General features: G+C 41.3%; 1 protein-coding gene across 2 annotated transcripts in view; it reads left to right on the top strand.

Annotated features, from left to right (window-relative positions):
* The first annotated feature begins 1,104 nt into the window (after positions 1–1,104).
* SOBP (sine oculis binding protein homolog) overlaps positions 1,105–15,258 on the top strand; it is a 157,622-nt gene continuing 143,468 nt past the window's right edge. For both annotated transcript variants that reach the window (XM_074368552.1, XM_074368551.1), the window contains exons 1-2: positions 1,105–1,238; positions 13,935–14,073. In XM_074368552.1, coding sequence (XP_074224653.1) covers positions 1,143–1,238; positions 13,935–14,073 — 235 coding nt within the window. In that variant the 5' untranslated portion in view covers positions 1,105–1,142. The remainder of the gene's footprint in view (positions 1,239–13,934; positions 14,074–15,258) is intronic.

The following is a 15,258-nucleotide window of genomic DNA, read 5'->3' as shown; positions in this document are numbered from 1 at the left end:
AGGGACCTCTCCAAGGGACCTCCAGCCTCACACGCCCTGAGGTGGTCCCGAAAGGGGGACACTCTATCCCGACAGCTGTAGGGAGGTCAGAAGACTGCGGTCTCCTTCTCCCGAGACCCTAGCTCTGCCAGCCAGAGGCGGGGAGCTCAGTCCACCTTCCCCAGGCGGAGAAAAGCGGCCCTCTAGCAATGCGACCTCAGGTCCCCGCGCTCTCATACCGCCCAACCTCCTCCCCTCATTCCCCCCCCCCATTCATTTTTCCTCAGCAGCTTCTAGTCCCGGCTCAAAACCCAACTCCAAGCACACTCGAGCCCACATCACGGAGCTAAGGGGAACAGCCAGGGTCTTAGCGGGCCCGGGGGCCTTCATGCCGAGGTGGCGGCCGCCGAGGGGCGCCGCGTCCCGCCGGTGCCAGCCGCAGATGAGCCCTGGGCCACGAGCAGCCCCCTGAGCCGCGCAGCATCCGCGTCTACAGTGACGGTGGAAGCCACGCCCGCTCTGGAGCTGCGGGCAGTCCTAGCCCCCCCACCTTTTCCCTGCCCGCCCGCCCCCTCCTCCCCGCGCCGGCCCCCCGCCCGCCCCCAGCTCGGCTCGCGGGAGGCGCTGGGCGCCGGGGCTGGCGCGCTCTCCCGGGCGCACACAGACATCCACGCACGCACGCCCAGAGCCGCTCTCTCCGCGCCCGGCCCTCGTTCCCCTCGCCCATGCAGACGGACAGAGCGACGGAAGATGGCTGACGACTCCACGGGGCACCGAGGATGCAGCCCGGCGGCGGCGGCGGCGGCGGGAGCGGCAGAAGCAGCGGCGGCGGCAGGGGCAGCGGCGGCAGCGGCGGCGTTGGAGGCGGCGGCGGCGGCAGCAGCAGGAGCAGGAGCGGCGGCGGCGGCATCCCCGAGACTCCTCGAGCTACCTTTCCTTCTGACAGCCACTGACGTTCTCCGCCGCTAGAAGAGACCCCGCTTCTCCGGCGCCTGCCTTCCCTCCCCCCGCCCAGCCCCAGCCCCAGCCCCGCCAGCACCGCTACCTCCGCCAGCATTGCCACCATCAGCACCACCTCCACCACCACCACCACCACCGCCACCACCACCACCGCCGCCGGCGGCAGCAGCCATTTCATCTCCACAGAAACCAGACACAAAAACATGGCAGAAATGGAGAAAGAAGGGAGACCTCCGGAAAATAAAAGGAGCAGGAAGCCGGCTCACCCAGTGAAAAGGGAGATCAATGAGGAAATGAAGGTATTTTTGGACTTCATGGCTGGAGAGACTGAGCTCTTTCTTCCGCCTGCTCCCTTTGGGCCGTTGTATGGATTTGGGGGGTACAGGGGAGCGCTTGTCAGTTTCTGTAGGATGCCCAGAACGCCTCAGCTCCTCCTCCAGGTGCAAAACAGAGGCCAACTCGCGGGTTGCGTCCCCGAGATTTGCCTATCTCAGAGTCGATGAGGGTGGGGGGCGGCTGGGAGACCATATACTATTTAACCTTATAAACCCCTGGTTGGTACACGCGCGTTTCAGAGGGAGGGGACCGGGGGCCCATGTGGCGTGTGGGCATGGTGAAGAGACTCCCTAGTCGGTGGAATAGTTTTTTCCTCTTCTTCGGGAACCTTCCTTTGGATCTCTCCAAAGTTAGGAGCCGCCGGGCCGAGGCACCTCGGGAGCGCACAATTTCCCCCTCCCCCCAGTTCATCTCCCGGCTCCTCGATCCCGCTTCTCCCCTAGTAGCCAGCTGCGAGGGTATGAAGAGGCTGTCAAGTGCCGGAGCGAGTTGCGGCCCGAGCGGCGCGGGTCGGGTACCGTTTTGACGGTCGGCTCGCCTCGCCCGCCCCTGCCCGCTCCTCTCAATCGGCGGCCTCTGCCTCCCGCTTGCCTTTGCATGCTCCACTTCCCAGTTAAGCGGACCTGGGCAAGATCCACTGAAAGATAGCTGTCTGAGGGGCGGCCTTCGCAGAGCGCCTGCCCATTGTTCCGAAAGGCCAGCCCCGAGTCCTGTCGGCGAGGCCGAGTCCTGTCGGCGAGGCCGGGCTCCCCGCCAAGCCAGCGGTGCTCCAGAGGTGGCAAGCGCAGCAGCCTGACGCTCCAGCTGTTCGCGTTGGAGTGATTGCTCAAGACCGCTCAGCTCCGGACCCCCCTTGTCCCCCCACTTATTTTTCACGAAGTTGCAGCTTTTACGCGGCGAGGGTTTTATTTTGTGTTGATTTCATGAATCCCTTTTTATTTTTTAAAATTCTTTTATTTGTATTTTTTGTCTTTCTGTAAGTTACTAACAAGTAGCAGATTTCGGGGAGGGACTTTAGTTTTCATTCTGCAGCCGTCTTGGTGTCCCCATCTTCTGCATAGAATCCTTAACACTGACAACTGACTTGGTCAGCTTGGTTGAATTTGTATTTAAAAGACAAACGATGAAAATGGCAAGCAACTAAGTAAAATTTATTGCAGTTTGACCTTGTCTTGATTAGAAAAAGTATATTCTCTGAAGGTGCCTTGTATGAAGCCCGTATTTAGAAAGGGGCACATGGATAATACAACCTGTATGTGTACCTAGGTGCATATGCTTAGTGTTCCTTTCTTCTAGAAAATGTCTGTAGCAATCTACATTTTGGAATTAGGGTTTTTATTTTGGGGTGAGGCCATTCCTTGGGATAGAAACCACCGTTGATTCCACTGATAGACAGTTTTTTTTTTTTTTTTTAAAGAGACTGGTAGGAGTTGTTGTCTTCCCATGGGGGTGGAATTCAAACAGCCTACAATAACCATGATTCCTTACTCGCCCTTCCCTCCTGTCCTGCGTTTCCAGATTACTTTTCCATTTCATTTTAAATAGGGGGTGGAGGAAGAGGAGAGAGGTGAAGCCACTAAGAAATCACAGTGTGTGCTGGCCCTTTAAAACACTGCCTAATGTGATCTATATGGATGGCAGCTTTTAAGTTTCATAGGTTCTAGAATTACAAATTAGCTAATTTTAATCAAAACATGTGAAATGTTATCCCGGCTGGATATAAAGGCTGACTGTGCTCGATGCTTGGGGCTCACGTTGTTGACTTTGGCTGCGGGAGCACTCCGTGGTTTGGGAGATAGTTGTCCTTCTACAGTATAACAGATGTTTGTCTGAACTGGTGAGGAAGAAACAAAAACAACATTGTGTGAAGGGGAAAAATTACACAATTTTTAGCCAATGCTGCAGGAGTAAGTATGGAATTAACCTTCGTGCACAGAATTTCCTCTTTTAAAAATGTTATTTTTTTCCCAGATCACCACCTACTATTTGAAATTTTAATCCTCATCATTTCAGTACAGAGTAGCATTAAATAAGAAGTTTTATGCAGCAAATAACTAAATTACCTGAAGGATCAGTATTTTCTCCCTAGTTTGGAGCAGTGTATGAGAGAGATCCCTGGTGGAAATCTTCAGTTGTGTCAATGGACACCATGCCAGAGAGTCATGAAATCCCATTTCTAGCGGAATTGTTCAGTATGCATTCTTCTAATATAATAGCATCCAAAGTCCTCTTTTAAAAGGTGACTTCTCAAAGTCAAAAGGTGGAAGGGTTATTTTGAGCGCATTAATATTTTTCTGCTTTTAATATTAATAACCGTATTAATAAAACCCTTCCCCAAACCTCGTGGCATTATCACCCATCCATCTCCCCAAACCTAAAGTGTAGAGTAACATAACACGTTGATTGCCCTGTATAAAAATACGTGTAACAAAATGTCACCGAGAACACAATGTGGCCTTGTGCAGCTTCATATCGGTGCTGCTGGAGCTGCCTGGCTGTGTTTGCCTTCATCTGAACGGCTTTCATCTGGACCAGTGTAAACTAAGCCCTGGTAAGTAATCACTGCCCGGCAGAAAGAAAGGAATGTATACAGCTAGCACGGCCTAAGCTGTAAAAACGGAAACCTGAGCCCCCACCGTGGATCACATATCAAGGCTTGAAGGTAGGGGAAATGAAAGGGGGAAAGAGGAGAGAGCAAATGCAAAAGTCAGCCTGGGAAGTGGAGGATCAGGAGGAGGCCCCCCTTAGGGAGATTTGGCTCAGGGATTAGGGAATTTTATCGTGGTGTACAGTGACCTACTCAGATTTCAACACTGGTTGGATCAAGTTGCTTCTCCGCGAGCTGAAAGAAAAAGGACTGGTGTGTATGTGATTTTTTTTTCCCCTTCGGGTAATAGAAGGGACATTGGTACAAGTGTCTATTTTAAGTACAGCAAATGCAGGGCACTGAGAATGAGCAACAAAATTGCCTCATCATAGAGATTTCCTTCAAGATTTCCTCACTGAGATAGTCACATATTTATTTAAACATGGCCGGAGAAGGCAAATTGGCAGAGGTTTAGCTGACACCAGTAATGGCATTGGAGGTTGTCTTCATGTGGCTGGGAGCTAATGTTGGTTGCTGTTTCACTAGATCAGATATTGAGTTACATTTTCATTATCACTGGTTTAATGTACATGGCAGTTGTAACAAATTTAAGTTTGATACGATGTAATTTTGTGTGTGAAAAGTACATGACTTGGCATAGCTTTAGTGTCCTTTAGTGAAAAAAGCTTCAAGTAGAAATGTTTGTCTCATTATGACCTTTACAATGTTTCCTTATCTTTCCTTTTCTTCTTCCTCACTTCATCCTGGTTTTTCTTAATTAAAAATACTTGGTACTTTATTGTACTTATAGTCATTCTGCCTTATTTAATTAGTGACCAATAGAGAGGATTTTAAAAAAATCAGATTGCAGTGCAATTTATAAATTTTGACTACTTTCGGTTTCTAAAGCAAACACTGTAATTGTAGCTAAAATAACATGTCTTCAATATATTGTTAGCTCACATGGATTATAACAAATGATCTTAGGAGGGAATTCTGATATATAGAAGTGTTAATTCGTTTCAGGAGTTCATCTAGAACATTATATAAAAACTAGTTTGTGATACTGGATATGTGAATACATGAATAAGTGTAAATATAGTTGCACTTAAGGGTATGTATTTTGTGCACATAGATCTTGGGGAACATGATTAATGACTACCAAACAGTAATACAACTCAAAATAATCTAAACTGTGAGTAAAGAAAATGAGTCAGATTTTCATCTTTTAAAACTCTGACAAAACCAATGTGATTAGATCAAGCACTCTGCCTTGGAAACCTTCCTAAACAAACCATAATTAATGCACTTACAATGTTTGGCTTCCTTATCAATTGTTCAGCTCCAGGATAATCTGTGTTAAATGTCTCAGGGTCTCCTCTGCTGAAGAAGTTTTCTGTCTGTAAATGTTCTCAGTAAGTAATTTGTATCTAAAATTATGCTTCAGTCCTGTTGCCTGCAGTTAGAATCAGGCACATCTGTTAGAGTTTAGTAGTAAACTCACCATAAGATTTTCTAGTTTGGTTTCTGATGGTCTCCATTTGGCATTAAAAATGACCTGTGTTATTTGCATAGACAATAAAGCAAGTTGCAGAGCTGTGCTGGTGAGTGCAGTGATTTAATTAGCTTGCCATAAAAATTAAAAAAAAAACAAACTAGAGATATCACAGTGTGGGTTGGAAAAGTCAGCATATTTAAGGTTGAAATCAGCTCATTACTAAAACAGGTATACTTCAAGTTTTTCTCCTGAAACTCCATCCTGATGTCAGAAACAGTAAGTCTCAGGAACCTAGAAAATGAATTTGGGACCAGATCTCACTGTGACATTCACAAATGATGTCAGACCTCCCAGGCTGAGCAGTGGTGCAACGTGTGCCATGTGTCAGGGCTGGGACCTGGCCCTTGCCCCTTGGAAGCTGGTATAGGATGTTCCTGAGCCCACCAGCCCTGTCCTCCATGTTGCTGTCAGTTGTCCTGTGCAAGGCTCTAGTCTAAACCCATAAGAGAAGGTCCTGGGAGGGCACAGAGAGCTATGAATTCTGCTCTGTTCAAACTGGAGGTTTTCTGAAAAGAGTCTCTTTCTCCATCTGTGAACCTGTGAGTATGATGTGTGGCAGAGCGAGATTCTCTAAGCCTTATACAACTCGCAGGTTCCAGAGAGGAGGAAATGGAAAGGAACCACTCCACTTCCTCCCGAATCTGAAATAAACATTTGAACTAGAAGAAAATGAGTCTGACAGACTCATTCCCTTCTGCGTTTCCTGCCTCTGTGCTTGCCAAGCACTGCTCTGAGAAGCCAAGCCCTACTCTCCTTGTGTGAAAGACAGACTCATAGAAACCAAGAGGTAACAGAGTTTTTAAAGGAAAGTCAAAAACAGGGCCTCAAAAAAGGCAAATATCAGTGAATGCAAGTGACTGTCTGAAAAAGGAGAGTTCCAGGGAAACAGAGTGTCTTGCTAGGGTGACTAGACTTTTTATATCTTCTAAGAAAGTGTCTTTTTTATTGTCTTTATCCTTTTTTAAAAAAAAAATTACTAGAAGTAGTAGAAGGTGGATCATTTGAAAATCTCTAAAGTCTAAAACTTTCTCTTGTGGAATGGGAAGTCAGCCACACTTGCACTCTCAAACTAATAAGATTATTGAATATTTTCCTAAAAGAGAAGGGATTTTACAGGCTAGAATGAAAAAAAAACCCAAAACTTTGTTTTTGATGGTGCCGATTGAAACATGTAAACAGACAGGAAAGCCTGTGGTGAGTGAGATTTACTGAATGTATATTTTAGGATCTGTGGACTGATGAGTGTTAATAGCTTTTACATAACTAAGGGACCGTGGAACTCTGTCCTGCTGTAAGGCCAGTGGCTTTGGCATGGACAGGAAAACAATGTAACAAGTCTTGGCGATTTTGAGGCCAGTGCTGCAGCTGTGAAAAGACACAGCTGCACACAGCTGCACACCTGCCACGCCTGCCACAGTGTTAGCCCCAGGGCTGGTCTTTACAATTTCACAGCATTTGTTTGGTCTTTTTAGGATATTTGATGTCCTGGCCATTAAAATAGGGGATGTAATTATTCCATGTCACAACAAGATGATAAAACAACATAGAATTTTTAATGTGGAAACACATAATTTTGGTTTCATATGACACTTAAGACTTTCTCCTCAGGTCTGCTCCAGGCCAGAGCTGGATTTTAGTGTTATGACATGTCCTTTGTCCTTAGAACTGCATCATAATCATCATGTTGTGGCTGAGAACAGTGCTGCAAAATGACCCAAATGGAGTGCAGTGACCATCTTCAAAGGATTTTGGGCCAAAAGTCTGTGTATAATTCAGGTGAAAACAATAGGGCTCAATGAGTAATGTCTGCACCAAGAGTATGAATCTGGCCACTCTTATAACAGGCATGTGGATGTGCCTCGAATCGGACATCTGTGGGGAGCAGCTTGTCCTTAGGATACCATCTGATCCAGTGGGATCATGAGTGTGGAAGTACTTTGTAGTCTGTAAAGGGCTCTTCCAACATTTCTTTCGCACTATTTAAAATTCTCCCCCTTCTTGGTAGGACCATAAAATATTACCGATCCACTAAGTCTGTGTTAAGAGAGATGACTTAAACTCAGCCCTTGGCCAGACCTGGGCATAGACAGAGCTAGAAACAGACTTCTAATCAAGTGTAGTTCCTACTTTCTACAGAAGAAACTGCCTCCCCCTGCCCTTTTAGAATCTTAATTAGCAAGTCCAGTGATCCTTTTCATAGAAATCTATCTCGGAAGTCAGTCAGAAGCCATGAAGGTGAAAAGGGAGATAAAATAACCAAAAATAACCATAATTCTATTATTCGAACCTTAAGTGGCAGAGATACTAGCATTTTTTTTTTCCTGCCTTGTAAATTGTTCAGGATTGGGGGTTTCCTTTTGCTTTCAAAGTATTTCTCTTATGCTTCATTTTCTTGGATAATGTGTGTCAGAATGTTTTGAAGTTAAGTACTGTAACTGACAGATCCTTTTATTGTCATTAGGACTGTGGATATGACTGACATGGTTCTCTATGAGAAGACTATGTTTTAACTAAGTTTGAATTAAAACTATTTTTTATTTTTATAAAAATAGCACATGGACATGACAGATCCAATAGAATAAGCAATACAAATAAGCAAAAAGAAAAACAAAGCCTATAATTTTCCCACCCAGACACAATTACTGTCAACATTTTGATGTATGTCTTTTCATGTCCTTTTCTATGTGTGATGTATGTTTAAAAAAAATGGTCTTATAGTATACTAACCTTCCTTTTAAAGCTTAATATATTGTTAATAGCTTTTCATGGCAGTAAAAATTTATCCATGGCATATATTTTAGTGGCAAAATAGTATTCCATTTTAGTTATTTCATGACTAAGCTGTAATTTATTTAACCAAATTCCTATTGTTTGGCATTTATTTGTTTCTAAGAAAACAACACAGATAAACATTCCTGAACATGCATATTTTAGCACCTATTTCCTCAGAATAGTCCCCAGTCTGCTTAGAAATAAAACTGCTGAATCAAAGCATATATACATTTTTAAGGCTTTTGTTGCATAGAGTCAAATCATCTTTTCTAAAAGTTGAGCCAACTTGAATTCTGAATAGTCTGAGAGTTCTCATTATCAGTGGATATTGCAGATTATTTTAACTTTCACATATTTAGTTTTAGAATCAGTTTTTCTGAATTTTGTTTGATCATTTTTCTATATTTATACATTTAAAAAAATACCTGTGAAATGTATCCAAACATGTTAGCACATCTATTGAGTACATTCTAACTGGTAGGCATTGTGCTGAATGGGGCATAAGGTGAAAAAAAAGTTTCTGTCCCCAAGTAACTTACAGGGTGTTTGGGAGAGATGACATATTTTACTAGCACTGTGGAGGGAAGTAGGACTTGGAGTGAAAATGGGAATTATGTTTGTGGGAAGAGGGAGGGCATGGCTTTTCCCTCATTTGAATGAATGATTGGGAGCTCTCTGAAAACTTTCTGCTTTCTTGGGTAGGATACCAAGTTGAAAACAGATAGACATTCAGTTATGCCAGGTCTGAGATGAAAGCAATCAGAGGAACCTACCCTATATTTTTAAATTTGTTTCGTGTTTTCAAAACAAAGTCATTAGTCCTTTCTGAAGACCTTGCATTTCAGAGGTATTCTGAGACTTTGTAATTACTGTGATTTTCAAAATGACTTGAAGTCAAGTCTTTATTATTTATCTAGTAAAATGTTCAATTAAAAACCATTTAGATTGAACTTTGACGTGCATACAGTACTTCTAGTTGAATAAAGAGAGTGAATGTCCTGGGAATTAAGTTCCAACAAAAATAAATTTTGCCAGTATAGAAAGAACTCAGAGGAGTGGGGAAACAGTAGTTTCCTGTCTTTCTGCTATCTTTCTATGACCTTTTTTTGTTTTTGTTTTTTTGTTTTAATTCTAGGAAGAGATCATGCTTTCAGAGTTAATGTTAAGATTTTCTTCTTTCCTTAGGAGCCCTGGAGGTGAGAGGGGGGAATTCGAAAGGGTGAAGAAGAGGTATGGGGATAAAGTATTAGAAGTACAAAGCAATTAGAGTCAGGCTTGCTGTCAAAAATTATCAAATGAGAAGATTAAATTTTAATTGCAAATTTTAAGAACCCATATTCTAATAATACAAATAATTAAGGAGAGTAGGGGCCAATGAGCAAAGCTGAAAGCAAGCAAAGTTTAATGTAGCTAGATGTGTCCTTGTTGGAGAGCTCTTTATATGTGACATTGACATCCTGTGATATGATTTCCTTGCAATTCTTTGATTGGTCTGAAGAAGTAGTAGCTCCTTTGGAATTGCTGACACCTTGGGCTATACAGAATTTATAATAGAAAGAGTTCTGATATAAGAATCAGAAGATCTGTATTTTTGTTCTGACTTTACTGGATGATCTCTCCTGCCTGTCATTTACCTTCTGTATGTTCTCTGTTTCTGTTGTGAAATGAGGATGTCACATAGGTTCATGAAAAGTTTATTGTGGAAATCAAATACCTAATGCATAAGGTTATTGACAGGAACAAGAGAGTTAAAGGATGTGGAAACCCTATAAAGTGCTATAAGAGTGTTAGACATTATCATTATAATTATAGTGACCTATTTTCCAAACCCAAATTGGACCACATGGTATGAGAGAGGATTTTTGTGCCACTTCCAAGGGTGAGAGGCAGTCTGCAAAATGTGATTTGGATGCCAGAGTATTGACATTTCTGGCACATTTTGATGGTTTATGGTAACAGTGATAAAATATTTGAGATAGTGGCTGTTCAGTAAAATTTATGATGTGTGATCACTGTAATTATGATACTTCTTTGCAAAAGGTATTTTATTTCTTGTATAAGTAGAAGCTTTTCAGTTTCACAGAATTTTAGAGCTGGGAGGGGCTTTCAGAGTCTCTACTTCGGTTTCCTGCTCTAAGTCTACAGGAGACAATCTGGGTGAAGATTTGGGGGGAAGCAAATTTTACAACTTCCCTTAGTACAGTGGCTGGTCCTATTATTGAACATTCTTATCTCAAAAATCTCTCTGCATTTTAACTCTTATGACCTTTATTTTCTGGTAGAAAAACTTGAAAACCCTTATGGGCTATAAACATTAAATTCACTTCTTCTAAAATATATTATGTTTCTTGGATGGTAACTGGAAAAACCCATTTCATTTCCTTTGGTTTAGCACTGTTAACAAGCCCATATAATGTCTAGCATCCAATTCTACCTAGAAATGACAAATTTTGAATTATTAATTCCTTGGGGTTCTTTGATTTCTTAACAATAGGGTATAAGACAGAGGTAATAGTCTATTTCTTGTAGTTATACAAGAAACTTTTGTGTTTGTTTTCTCTTTCTTTCATCTTGTTCCTCTTTTTATGAAAGGTTTGGGATTTATGGCTCAAGTATAAGCCTTTTGTTTTCTGCTTTTGCTGTCATACATCAAAACATTAAGGTGTTTATTTTTATTTTCAGTGACAAGAAAGGGAATGTTTTAGAGTTTATTTTCACTGACATTTATAGTAACTCAAAAATCATGGAATAGATCAAGTTCATATTGATTGTTCTGTGAAGCCGCTGAGTTTTCAGCACAAACCATAAACCAAGTGATGCAGTTATGATGCCCAAATAATATGAATTTGGTGTTAATAATCCAGTTGAGGTTTCAGTTTTTATCCAAATGTCTGAAACTTCTGGATCCCATCCCTGAGATTGGTTCTGAAAGGCTGAATGGATTTGCAGCTGGACTAAAACAAACAAATCTATATCCTTGGCTGGGAGGTTGCTCCATGAATTATGCATCTGTAGCCTTTGTGTCACTTCAGAGGTTAGACAGAACCAGTGAGAGAGGCGCCTAAGATACAAATGGTCTAGAAAATTAGATACGATGGCCAGGAGTTACTATGCAAAAGATTTTCTGTCTTTGGCACATTTCTCTTACAGATTGAGGCAAATAGTATACAGACCAATAGGATGACTTGAACCTGGCTTTTAACACTGTTGGGAATTGGTTTTTTGATGCAAGGTGTAATCCTTATCCTTGGAGATTGCTGCTGCCAGACCACTGATGGAGGACCTTGATTTGTGAGCTTAAGGACTGTCATTCTCCAGTCCAAGCACTCAGCTCAGTGTAAGAAATTGGATGTTAGGGGAGACTGACCATCATTAAAGGGATCTCTTTTGATTGAGTAGAGCAGCGTTTAGCCGAATCGTCCTCTGTGGTACTCCAGAAGTTGCTGAGCTTATTACACATATCGATCATATCATCTTTGTGCATTCATGAAAAGAATGTCTATTTAATGTGGACATGACCAGCCATCAGAGAGAATAAATGCCCCACTAAAACTTGATATGGCTGACTGTTGGCCTTGTGGATGGTAGCACTGAATCAATCTGGCTAGATTTTTTAAAATTGCTTATGCATTGTAGTATCACAGATTGACCCATTTGGAGCTCTGAGCTCAAGTGGGTACTAAAGAAAAAAATAAAATAAAATCTGGCATCCTGTGGTAGTTTGAAATGGCCGGTTTGTTTTTGTGGAGTCAGTAGTGTAATATCTTTTTTTTATGCAACCCCTGATGAAATCTAAAGTCGTGAAATTCAGGAGAACATGGAACTCACACGTTGAGGCTGTGCACACCCTGGTTTAGCCTGGGTGCTCTGTTTCAGGTGTATAAATTCTACATCCCAGTGTAATTCAGCAATGACAGCTTCTAGGGAGAATGAGAAAAGCTTCTCTGAGCCACAGAGAAGGTTAGAATATACAGTTTTTCTAGCTTAGTCTAGGAAGCTCAGGTTGCCTTGCCAATAGAGGTGCCTTAAAAGAATTCATTCAACAAACATTTATTAAGCCCCTACTCTATAACATAGGGTCCTTCTTTTAACTTAAAAAATTTTTTCCCAGATTTAAAGAGATGTCCTTGACACATAACATTGTGTAAGTTTAAGATGTACAATATGTTGATTTGATACATTTATATATTGTAAAACAATTACCAGCATTAGCTACCACCTCTATCCTGTCACATAGTTATCATTTCTTTTTTTGCAGTGAGAAGACTTAGGATGGACTCTCTTAACAACATTCAAGTATATGATATAGTGTTGTTAGCTGTAGTCACTATATTATACATTAGATCCTGAAATTTGTTAATCTTATAACTGGAAGTTTATAGCCTTTGATCAGTATTTCCCCATTTCCCCCACCCTCCAACCCCTGGTAATCACCACTCTACTCTCTGTTTCTCAGATAGAGATACTTTAATGCACTTACAAGCATTAAGATTTAGCAGTTGTTAAGTTCATTGAAAACAGTCATCTGACAGATTTAAATTTGTCCAACTATACCCATTATTTCCACAGCTTGATATCTATAAGAACAACAATGATTATACCTTACAATTATACAGTTATTCCTCCACTGTCTATGGGGGAGTAGTTCCAGGACACCTCCCCTCCAATCCCCAAATCCGAGGATGCTCAAGTCCCTTACGTAAAAGGTGTAGTATTTTCATTATAACCTATGCACATCCTCCTGAATCCTTTACTCATCTCCAGATTATTTATAATAACTGATACAATGTAAATGCTAGGTAAATAGTTGTAAATACAGTATAAATGCTATGTAAATAGTTGCTTGCGTGGCAAAGTCAAGTTTTGATTTTTGGAACTTTCTGAAATTTTTTTACCAAATACTTTCCATAAATCTGCAGATGTGGATGTAATGTAATGTAATTAAATGTAATGACATTTAATGTCCCTTTGTTCATGCAGATATGGAGGCCTGACTGTATACTGAGTTATAGTTCATAGAGTATTTTTATGTGTTATCCAAAATCTGGACTGGCTAGTAACCTTGAAGTTATTTGGTACTTTTATGTTATTTGTCAGAAGACAATCATAGTGACCTTTGATTTCATGGGGAAAGAATCTGTCACTAATGGAATTCATAAAGCAAATTAGGCTTCGATTTTTAAATACTGTTATAAAAGGGAAAATCAACAAAGGAAACCCTTGTGGCCTATTCACCTTTCTGGATGGTAGTGGTTGACAATTGAGATATTATTTCTTTGCTGAGATTTTGCTTTATGTGATATAAAAGTCATGTTAAGAAACACCACCTGAATTAGGAAGCACTTCTAATTTAAATTAATCTGAGTCGATTGTTTTCAGTTTCAAATCTTTTCGTAGCTGTGTTTGTGCTTTACCTTTCAATATTTTTGTGTTAGTGTGGGATATAGTCTTTGCAGAAGAATATGCCAAAATATGACTTCCTATTCGTCAGCAAAACTGACAAATACCTTTTTTCTTATTATCTCTAAATTGCAAATGTCTGAAAGCCTGTCATAATTGGATGTGTCATCCTGAGATTTAAATGCATGACAATTTTTGAATGTGTTTTGAAAAATGAACACGACTCTAAGGGAGGTAGGGTGGGGCTGGCAGTGAATGGGTAGTGCAAACAAAATTTGATTTATGCATTCTTTTCAAATAGTTATTGATTATATATGTAAGTAGCCTATGCTTCTCTTTCAGAACTTTGCAGAAAACACCATGAATGAACTCCTTGGCTGGTATGGCTATGATAAGGTTGAATTGAAAGATGGTGAAGATATTGAATTCAGGAGCTACCCTACAGATGGAGAGAGCCGGCAGCACATTTCTGTTCTCAAAGGTAATGACATTTAATGTCCCTTTGTTCATGCAAAGAAGAATTAACTATCTCAACCTGCCAGAATTGAGTTGCTCTGGGACTCGTTTTGTTGATTATGCCAATGGTTGATTTAAATGTACATCCCCGGTAGTGTTTTCCCATAAGCAGTATTCCACGGAATATAAAAGCACAACATAAAACAAAAATAGACACAGCTTAATCTCCTTTCAGCAACGGGAGAGCCAGCTAGACAAGGGCTAGGGATCTTAAGCGCTATGGTCCTGCCCACAAACTTATGGAAAGGGACCATATTTACTAACTTCTCCTAGTTTCCCAAGCCCTTTGATTTATCAGTTGTTGAGGACTGGTGCTTTCTGTTAAGTGAAATGTTAGGGTTAGATTTTCAGACTGTAAGAGAGAACCATTGTTCTTTTGGTAATTTCTTCCCCCCCACCCCTCTTTTGGTAGGAATTCTAAAGGAAAGTCCTATTTCTGTTTTATGTTTGAAGTTTTCACCCTTCTCTCATCCCCACAGCCTTGGATAGTGTAAGGAGAGTAAGAAAGTGGTAGAGTAAGAAAGAAATTCTGTAAGAATTTTCATCAAAGCCCAACCAAAGAGTAGAAATTAGCGGTTTGGCAGAGCTGAATCAACACTGATTCTGCTGGTGGGTAGCACCGCCAGATATGTCATGAGGGAAACCTAGAACCATTGGTGGGGATTGATATGGATACTGAATTTATGAAGCTAAATTTGGATCAAGGGTTTGTTTGTCAAAGAAAAGGAGAATATGAGGAAGCAACCCATTTGGGGAACTTTAATAAAATGTGGGTAAAACTAATTGTGTGTCATCACTGGCAATTTGATCAGTATTTGTATTGCGTTCAGAATCTACTGGCATAAACTACTTGTTCATGCATTTTATTTTCAGTCTCTAAGATAGCGCTTTTCCTTCTTATGTACCAAGCAACGAAATGTAAATGAGCTGTCCTGCAGGCATGTGGAATTGAACGTACGTGACAAATTTTATGTTAAGCTTGCTATGAAATTGTACACATCACGTTACAGAGATAGTATCATCAATTTCACTGTAAATGAAAAATGCAAGTCATGAGTTTATATCCCATGAACTAATCGCTCATATACTACTTGGTCTAGGTAAAAATCTTTGCCTCTGGGGAACATGGGAAAGTACCAGGATATGCTAC

Source organism: Camelus bactrianus, chromosome 8, assembly GCF_048773025.1.
Source record: "Camelus bactrianus isolate YW-2024 breed Bactrian camel chromosome 8, ASM4877302v1, whole genome shotgun sequence".
Taxonomy (NCBI): Eukaryota; Metazoa; Chordata; class Mammalia; order Artiodactyla; family Camelidae; genus Camelus; species Camelus bactrianus.
This window is presented reverse-complemented; position numbering and strand designations above follow the sequence as displayed.